The sequence below is a fragment of the Grampus griseus genome (assembly GCF_964374135.1).
Source record: "Grampus griseus genome assembly, chromosome: 4".
Taxonomy (NCBI): Eukaryota; Metazoa; Chordata; class Mammalia; order Artiodactyla; family Delphinidae; genus Grampus; species Grampus griseus.
Genome location: NC_138997.1, coordinates 38,793,300 through 38,803,977, shown reverse-complemented (window position 1 = coordinate 38,803,977; position 10,678 = coordinate 38,793,300). Strand labels below are relative to the sequence as shown.

The window sequence follows — 10,678 nt, the reverse complement described above, 5'->3', positions numbered from 1 at the left end:
CCAACACAGCCCTTCTATTCAGGTGAGCTTTGCCCCTTCCAGCAGCTCCCCACCTGAGCTGCGTGCTTTGCACAGCATTTTCTCATTTATAGTGACAGCCCTTTTTCACTCCACTTGCACCTCCAAATCCTATATTCCTCAGAATCTCAGTTAAACACTGGATCCTTCATGAAGCCTTCCCCGATTCATCCAGAGACAAGTCATTTTTTTTCCTTGAAACCCCTATCCACTGTCTAATGCAATTTAAAAAAAAAGATAAAATATAAATTGTACATAAATGAAAAAAACTTCCAGAGCACTTCTCTTCCAATCATCTCTTGAATTATAGTTACTGATATACATACTAATCTTCTCTCCCAGGCTCTAAGTACACAAGGGCAGGGACCAGGTCTCTTTCTTTGAATTCACAACAGCCTCAGAATAGCTTTCACGTATTTGGTGCTTAGTAAGTGGGTTAATGGAGAAAGGGTTATGGTTAAACCAAAAGAAAACTTTCCCATTTACCTCCCCTCTGCACTATATATACATATAAAATACTTAGTTGGATGTTCTATCACTCAATTAATTTTTCATATTTACTGATCACATAATATATTTCAGGCATTGTACTGGGTGCTATAGTAAACAAAGTTCCAAAGTTCTAGCGAAGATAGATAATAAACAAATTATTAATTTTTGCAAATAGTGATGGGACTATAAAAACATGCAAAGCTGTTCCGGAAGCGCCGAGTGTCGTCCGAGGGGACAGAACTTCTTGGTCCTGATGTCTGACCGTGGAGATGTGAGCCTCCCACCCGAAGACCGGGTGAGGGCTCTCTCCCAGATGGGTAGCGCAGTCTAGATAAACGAAGACATTCCACCCCGTTGGTACTTCCGCTCTGGAGTGGAGATTATACAAATGACATCTATTTACTCTGAGGAAGGCAACACTGAACATGCGTTCATCCTCTATAACAAGTATATCACGCTTTTTATTGAGAAACTACCAAAGCATTGAGATTACAAATCGGCTGTCATTCCTGAAAAGAAAGACACAGTAAAGAAATTAAAGGAGATTGCATTTCCCAAAGCAGAAGAGCTGAAAGCAGAACTGTTAAAACGATATACCAAAGAATATATAGACTATAATGAAGAAAAAAAGAAGGAAGAGGAAGAATTTGCCCGAAACGTAGCCATCCAGCAAGAGCTGGAAAAGGAAAGACAGAGGGTGGCACAACAGAAGCAGCAACAGTTGGAGCAGCAACAGTTCCATGCCTTTGAGGAGATGATCCAGAACCAGGAACTAGAAAAAGAATGACTGAAAATTGTACAGGAGTTTGGGAAAGTGGAACCTGGCCTGGACGGCCCACTGGTACCTGACTTAGAGAAGCCCTCCCTAGATGTGTTCCCCACGGCACCTGTTATATACACACAGCCTTCGGACTGTAATACAACTGTAAGGCCTGCCAAGCCACCTGTAGTGGGTAGATCCTTGAAACCTGGAGCATTGAGCAACTCGGAAGTTCCTACAATTGATGGACTGCGCCACATGGTGGTACCTGGGAAGCTCTGCCCACAGTTTCTCCAGTTAGCCAGTGCCAACACTGTCCGGGTAGTAGAGACACGTGGAATTCTCTGTGGAAAACTGATGAGGAATGAATTTACCATTACCCATATCCTCATCTCCAAGCAAAGTGCTGGGTCTGATTATTGCAACACCGAGAACGAAGAAGAGCTTTTCCTCATACAGGATCAGCAGGGCATCACACTGGGCTGGATTCACACTCATCCCACGCAGACTGCCTTCCTCTCCAGTGTTGACCTACACGCTCACTGCTCCTACCAGATGGTGTTGCCAGAGTCGATAGCCATTGTTTGTTCCCCCAAGTTCCAGGAAACTGGATTCTTTAGACTAACTGACCATGGACTAGAGGAGATTTCTTCCTGTCACCAGAAAGGATTTCATCCACACAGCAAGGATCCACCTCTCTTCTGTAGCTGCAGCCACGTGACTGTTGTGGACAGAGCAGTGACCATCACAGACTTTCGATGAGAGTTTGACTCAGACACTTCCCAAGAACTATAAAACCATATCATCGTACTGTAGCCCCATAATGTAAACTTTCCAGAAAGCTCTGGAAGCTTTTTAAAACAGAATAGAATGTATCACCTGGGGGAGAACTGATTTTCTATTTCTGGTTTGAAAAGAAATAATTGAATATGTTTTTTAGGCACATCTGGAAAATAGCATGATCATGCTAAAGCAACTTTTCAGTCTGCCTATAACTAAAAAATTAAGTTGAAAAAATGTTGTAATGAACACCTATATACCCTTTGTTCTAGATTCACCAATTGTTAACATCTTTTCCCTCTCAGAGATCCTTCTAATTTCTCTGCCAACTTGTTTATTGTTTACCTTTGGACTAATTAAGGGCATCTATGCAGAAATTTGGAAGCCATTTAGAAAATCTTTGGGTTTTTCTGTGGTTTATGGCAATATTAATGAAGCTTATCATAAGGCTGAGGGAGAGCTCACTGCATTTGACCAGATGGTGAGGCCCAAGAACCCTGAAGAATGATTTGGTCAGGAGTTATTGTTATTTAACAAATATTTCGGGATATTTTTTCTTCTACAATAAAATAACAACTATACATATTAAAAAAAAAACATGCAAAGCATTTGAAGTGCTTGAGGAGGGGCTGTGAAGGGACACCTACTCAGGCGGGGGTTCAAGGGAGGTTTCTCAAAGGAGAAGTGAGACTGGAAGGGTGAGAAACCAGCCATTCAAAGACTAGGAGGAAGTTCATTCCAGGTAGAAGAAAGCGCAGGAAGAAAAGCTGAGAGGTGGAGGAAGCATGGCGAACTGCAAGAAGACAGACACGGCTGGATTATAACGAAGGAATGGAAGGCTTGATCAAGACTGGATTGGAGAGGGAGGTGAGGACCAGACCAGATGGGTCTTGTAGACCCTGGTAAGGAAGGGGATTGTCTGTCAAGTTGGCAGGAAGCCATTGCAGGGTATAAGCAGTAGAATATTATGATCCATTTGTGCTTTCAGATCATTCTGGCTGCTGTGAAGAGAACAGATTAAAGAAAGGCAAGAGTAAAAGCAGAAAAACTGGTGAGGGTACCATTGAGGAGGTCCAAGCAAGAAATGACATGACTCAGGCTTCCACAACAGTGGTGCTGATGTGGAGTGGAGGACGGACCCAAGACAGCAACTACAGGGCTTGTTAAATAGGGGGGATGAGGGAAAGGAAAGAATCAAGGGCAGTGCCCAGGTTTCTGCTTAACAATTGGGTAATAACTGTTACCATTTACTAAGATAAGAAAGATTAGGAGAAGAGGTTTGAAGGAAAAGAAATCCATTAGTTCTAACTTTTAAGCCATCCTAAATTATAATTATTCATATGATGAATATTTGACACATATTTTTGAACAACTATTGTGTGCCTGACGCGGTATTAGATGCTAGAGTAAATAAGACAGAATCCCTGTACTTAGAGCTTATACCATCTGGAGAAGAATACCAGTATCATTAAAAAAAAAAATTTTTAAGTCAAATAGAACATAGGATAGTGTGCAGGCATGCAGGCTCTGTGGTTGGAGATTTCATAGAATACAATGTCACACTACTTTTAAGGATTCTTTTCCTTGGATGCTTTGTTCAGATTTGAAATGCAAAATTTACTTACCATTTTGCAAATGAATTCTAGGAATTCATGAAAGCAGAAGTCCAAACCAAACACATAGTAACTTTGGGAACAGCTGCTCACAGTTTGCTTTCATTATGACTTTTAGCTTCCCCTAACCCAAGCCCATAGCATCCTGCATAGACAAGCATGGTTGGAGCGTAGTCTGAAGTCATCATACCCAATCACTGCTTCCACGGCTGGGCTTCTCACAATGGGTACTTTGTGTTTTTGAAGTGACTGCTTTACAGAAAAGAATGAGATTACATAAAGTCATCCTACAACCTTATCAAAAAGAGTGTCAGACAAAAAAAAAAATCAAATTGGGAAACTACTTAAAGTTACAGTTATATCCTGAATGGAACTTATGTCCTGAAAATTTTCTCCATATATGACATAGTTTATGATCAAATCATTCAAGAGAATAACCCCTATAAGGTTAAAATGTTGCTTTTCATACTGACTCTTTAATGTTTTACCTAAATCTTCCCCAGCATATTTGCAATAAATTATACAACCAAATACATTGTACATTCATTAACTGACCATGTGTGGAAAACTCAGACACTGAGTCCAAGCTAATAAAATACTCATAAATTAAAATTTGGCCACAGGATCTTTTTTTCAAGACTGACAATTTATTGATAGCTCTTTTAAAATTCCTGACCATGCCAGCTTAAGGTATCATATTGTTAATGTGATCATATTTTGCTTTATACTTCATAACACTTATCCACTTAAATGGATTCTTTTTTTTTCCTTTAACATACCCAGAATTAGGTTCATTAATTTTCTAAAAAATAGTTTATATGAAGTCACATTCTAATATTCACCTTCCTAATGCTGAAAATCTCATTTTCCTTAGAACATGTCACTTTGATTTTCTGTAGATGCTTGTCCTGGCTTAGTCTCCAGCTGCTTTCACTGTTCACTGAGGCCAGCCAAGAAGCTCTGACCATATGCACTGACTAAATCACTGTGCTTCTCCTCTGGTAACATCACGTATATACAGCAGTCATCCGTCTCCCTTTGATCTTCAGCTAGCACAAACCCTTTCTCACCGAGTTGTCCTCCATGGTTTGTTTTTGATATTTAAACAGTTTGGACATCTCTAAAAGTGGAGTGACACTGACACCGAGATAAGGTGCCAATCAATTTATTAAGTGATTTTGTACAAAAATGGCAAACTCAACATGACCCTGGAGCATGACTGATTCACCCAACAAGAAGCGTGAAGAAAGCCATTCATCTGTTCTTGTCTCTCCTCACTAAGGACGTCGACATGAAGCTTTTTTCTGGGGCAGGAGCTAATCAAACTCAACAGAAATAAGATTTTTAAATTTTTAAAATGTTAATAGGCCTCAGTAACGTTTCTTATTTCTATACTTCTTTTTTAGTTGAATGATGGATGAAGTGTAGATCATGAGGGCATGCTCCATGTCATCACAAGGAACATTTTGTTCTTCTAAAATGAGACGTCAATGTTTTGCAAGGCATTGAAATACCAAGCTTATCACGATTACACTAAGTAGTTTCCAAAGAGGGAGAAAACACAAATGTGTTTCATTCATCTAGGGTAGCCTAGAGATAAACCCAGCCTAAAGGTGCTGACTGTTTTTAGCATTTTGTGTTTCAAAGCAAAATAGATAATGTCTATGTAAATAAGAACTATGGTTACCTTTATTCCTTATTCTATGAATGCCAAAACTATAGATTACTTTGAAATAAAATAACAAAAAAATTAATATGACCTTTAGAAATCATTGTGTCTAATAAAATAGCTAACTCTCAGAATGAATTGGCCTGTCTCACAATACCAATTTTCCACAAAGTAGACTCAATCATCCCTGTGTAGTAAGACCAAAGAGCAAGTACAATTTAAGCCAGTGGCTTAAATCTACAGATTCAGTGCAATGCCTATCAAACTACCAACGGCATTTTTCACAAAACTAGAACAAATAATTTCACAATTTGTATGGAAACACAAAAGGGCCCAAATATCCAAAGAAATCTTGAGAAAGAAAACCAGAGCTGGAGGAATCAGGCTCCCAGACTTCAGACTATACTACAAAGCTACAGTAATGAAGACAGTATGGTACTGGCACAAAAACAGAAATATACATCAATGGAACAGGATAGAAAGCCCAGAGATAAACCCACGCATGTATGGTCAACTGATTTTTGATAAAGGAGGCAAGAATATACAATGGAGAAAAGACAGCCTCTTCAATAAATGGTGCTGGGAAAACTGGACAGCTACATGTAAAAAGAATGAAATTAGAACACTTACTAACACCATACACAAAAATAAACTCAAAATGTATTAAAGACCTAAATGTAAGGCCAGACACTATAAAACATAGGCAGAGCACTCTATGACATAAATCACAGCAAGATCCTTTTTGACCCACCTCTGAGAGAAATGGAAATAAAAACAAAAATAAACAAATGGGACCGAATGAAACTTACTTTTGCATAGCAAAGGAAAACATAAACAAGACAAAAAGACAACCCTCAGAATGGAGGAAAATATTTGCTAATGAAGCAACTGACAAATGATTAATTTCCAAAATTTATAAGCAGCTCATGCAGCTAAATATCAAAAAAACAAACAACCCAATCCAAAAATGGGCAGAAAACCTAAATAGACATTTCTCCAAAGAAGATATACAGATTGCCAATAAACACATGAAAGAATGCTCAACATCACTAACCATTAGAGAAATGCAAATCAAAACTACAATGAGGTATCACCTCACACCAGTCAGAATGGCCATCATCAAAAAATCTAGAAACAATAAATGCTGGAGAGGGTGTGGAGAAAAGGGAACCCTCTTGCACTGTTGGTAGGAATGTAAATTGATACAGCCACTATGGAGAACAGTATGGAGGTTCCTTAAAAAACTAAAAATAGAATTACCATATGACCCAGCAATCCCACTACTGGGCATATACCTTGAGAAAACCATAATTCAGAAAGAGATATGTACCCCAATGTTCAATGCAGCACTATTTACAATAGCCAGGACATGGAAGCAACCTAAGTGTCCATCAACAGATGAATGGATAAAGAAGATGTGGCACATTACAATGGAATATTACTCAGCCATAAAAAGAAACAAAATTGAGTTATTTGTAGTGAGATGGATGGACCTAGAGTCTGTCATACAGAGTGAAGTAAGTCAGAAAGAGAAAGACAAATACTGTATGTTAACACATATATATGGAGTATGGAATCTAAAAAAAAAAAATGATTCTGAAGAACATAGGGGCAGGACAGCAACAAAGGCACAGACGTAGAGAATGGACTTGAGGACACAGGGAGGGGTAAGCTGGGACGAAGTGAGAGAGTAGCATGGACATGTATACACTATCAAATGTAAAACAGATAGCTAGTGGGAAGCAGCCGCATAGCACAGGGAGATCAACTCAGTGCTTTGTGACCACCTAGAGGGGTGGCATAGGGAGGGTGGGAATAAGACACAAGAGGGAGGGGATATATGTATATGTATAGCTGATTCACTTTGTTATAAAGTAGAAACTAACACACCATTGTAAAGCAATTATACCCCAATAAAGATGTTAAAAAAAGTAAAATAAAAAATAAACCAGTGGCTTATTGGCCAAACACAGCAAAAAGAATATGGACCAACTGACAGTTTAGACAGAATGCCACTAAAGGATGGATGAGAAAGAGAAATTACTAAACACAAAGAATGATCAGGGAAATAGTTGGAGAAAATTATATAATAAAAGTCAATTAAAGTGGGAATTACAAGATGGTAGAGGCCAAGATATGATAAGAATAATTCAATTATTATTGACCTTTATGCCCAGACAATATGGATTATTCTGGTTCCCAAGAAGGGAGGTTTCTAGGCCTGAAAATGTCCTTTTATCATCTTCCAGACTGCATACAACCCTTTGTTATGGGTTATATTGTTTTTTAAAAAGATCTAAGTCCTAACCCCCAGTACCTCAAATGTGACATTATTTGGAAATAGAGCCTTTATAGAGGTAATCAAATTAAAATGAGGTCATTAGGGTGAGTCCTAATTGAATATGACTGGTGTCTTTATAAAAAGGGAAAATTTGGATACAGAGGCAGACACGCAGAGGGAAGATAATATGAAGACACACAGGGAGAAGATAGCCATGTCCGTGGAGGGATGTGTGTACAAGCCAAGGAACAAGGACTCCTGGTAAACCCCAGAAACTGGAAGAGACAAGGAAGGATTCTCCCCTACAGCTGTCAGAGACAGCAGGGCCCTGCTGACACCTTGATTTGGGACTTCTAGCCTCCAGAACTGTGGGGTGACGTAGTTCTGCTATTTTAAGCCATTCAGTTTTTTATAATTTGTTATGAAAGCCCTAGGGAACTAATAATACCTTCTCCTTCTGAAGTTGCACCCATTTGACATCCACCAACACTGATCCCCAGGCAGGAAGATTTATAGGCCAGAGACATATTTTTGTATCAAACTACTCTTGTTCTGGTCTGAACAAGGACACCTTTCTTTCAGTGATTACAGAATGTCTTCTAAATTGACCCTTCTCCCCACCCCTGACTCGTCCACCCACTGGCCAGTGGCCTAGAAACAAGGACTGTGTGGGCAGTGGGTGTGTGTATACCCCACAGAGCAAGGGAGGAGGTGTCAGGGGCTTGGGGTTGGGATCCAAAGTTTGAATTGTCCATCACTTATATCATGCAATCATTACTCCAACAAATATTTACTAAGCACATTATATGTGATGGTCTTTGCAGTAGATGGGTAAGGATACAGCTGTGAACAAGACAGACAAAGAAACCACACCCATGGAGTTTATGTTCTAGCCTGATTTCCCTCAATTACACACAAATAAATCTTTACCAAACAAGTCAATCAAGAGAGTTTAATTCTGCTTACACTGAACTTTGAAAGAGCTGGATTTCTCACATCGTTTAGAATGATTCGAACAGCCTTTTAGTTAATATTCATCTTCGATAAACACTTTGGTCCAAATAAGTTGATTTACAATTTTCTCAAAGCCTGACCTGACAGGACAACTTACCTCACCTCCTTCAATAAGTGTGAGAGTGACTGTGTGTGAAAGAGAGTGGATAGGACCAGAAACATAAATTGTGCTGCTAAGACTTATATGTGCAGCTGGCACTTCTATTGTCTTGTCTCTTATGACAGTGCCCTCCTCTGGAAGCTGTTAGGATAAGAGCTAATGTCGGCTGTGCCACACAAAGGTGATGGCGAATTGATGAGCCTGTAAAGAGATTCGGAGGCGAATAGGGAAATGCGTTGTTAATGCTATTAAATATTACTTAGCCTACAGCAAGCTGCATGTTCAACAGTTTAAACTTTAATTGCTAGCTGATGCAGAAACAAGCCTGGATAGATGTAAATCCTATTGAAAGCTAATATCATTTTGGCTGCTCAGATGGATTAGCAACCACTGCAATTAGCAGCATGTGCAACTAATGATATTAGGGGAGAATCCATCATGCAGCAGTCTGGGCCTTTAAATCTGAAAAGAAGTTAAGGTTCTGCTCCCCAGAAACCCCCTACTGGGAAGTCTTGCCAGCTGATGGGGTAGTCTCTAGGGGTGAGCCAAGAAGCGTAGAGAATATGGGACAGTGAGTCCACTATCACCTTGAATTGTTCCTCCTTATGCCCTTTACCAGTCATCCTAGTTAAGCACATTGCAGTCAAGTCTCCTGCCTCCCCACTCTCCGGGGAGGGATGCTGGACCACAGAGCAGAGGCAAAAAGATCAATCTTCAGTTATTGAACTTATGGTTCACTCTGGCTACTGTGGTTATGATAGGAAGAGAAAGAACAGGGATTTTTCTCAAATGTGGCACCACCAGAAGCAGGTGGTTACATGGAGCTCTAAAATGTTTATGACTACATAAAGGAGCCCCAGTGAAAATAGTTCTCATTTAAACTTGACTAACAACAAGGTCCTACTGCACAGCACAGGAAACTATACTCAATACCCTGTGATAAACCATAATGGAAAAGAATATAAAAAAGAATGTATATATATGTATAATTGAATCACTTTACTGTACAGTAGAAATTAACACAACATTGTAAATCAACTATACTTTGATAAAATAAAGTTACCATATAACGCAGCAATCCCACTACTGGGCATGTACCCTGAGAAAACCATAATTCAAAAAGAGTCGTGTACCACAATGTTCACTGCAGCGCTATTTACAATAGCCAGGACATGGAAGCAACCTAAGTGTCCATCGACAGATGAATGGGTAAAGAAGATGTGGCACATATATACAATGGAATATTACTCAGCCATAAAAAGAAATGAAATTGAGTTATTTGTAGTGAGGTGGATGGACCTAGCGACTGTCATACAGAGTGAAGTATGTCAGAAAGAGAAAAACAAATACCGTATGCTAACACATATATATGGAATCTCAAAAAAAAAAAAAGAGGTTCTGAAGAACCTAGGGGCAGGACAGGAATAAAGACGCAGACGTAGAGAATGGACTTGAGGCTATGGGGAGGGGGAAGGGTAAGCTGGGATAAAGTGAGAGAGTGGCATGGACATATATACACTATCAAATATAAAACAGATAGCTAGTGGGAAGCAGCCACATAGCACAGGGAGATCAGCTCGGTGCTTGTGTCCACCTAGAGGGGTGGGATAGGGAGGGTGGGAGGGAGACGCAAGAGGGAGGAGATATGGAGACATACGTATATGTATAGCTGATTCACTTTGTTATACAGCAGAAACTAACACAACATTGTAAAGCAATTATACTCCAATAAAGATGTTAAAAAATAAAACAAAATAAAGTTTACTACTTTAGGGCAATCCATGGGAACTGACTCATTGTGAGTTTACTTTCTGTACCAATTCTATAAAAATAAGCATTTATGATGCCCTTTGAGGTCACCAACTCCAAGGTGCAATGGAGCGTGTATGGTGAGATGTGATTCCATCTCCTTGACTGGATAGTAACCTTTCCATTTCTAAAGATTTACATT

At 39.5% G+C, this 10,678-nt stretch overlaps 1 protein-coding gene across 1 annotated transcript; it reads left to right on the top strand.

Annotated features, from left to right (window-relative positions):
* Positions 1–748: 748 nt before the first annotated feature.
* Positions 749–2,032, top strand: LOC309821907 (STAM-binding protein-like; the record flags this gene model as incomplete). The annotated part of the gene is given in 4 exon segments (XM_082653471.1): positions 749–838; positions 842–994; positions 998–1,294; positions 1,298–2,032. Coding segments are annotated over 4 exon segments (1,260 nt in total). The 5' UTR covers positions 749–763.
* Positions 2,033–10,678: the final 8,646 nt, after the last annotated feature.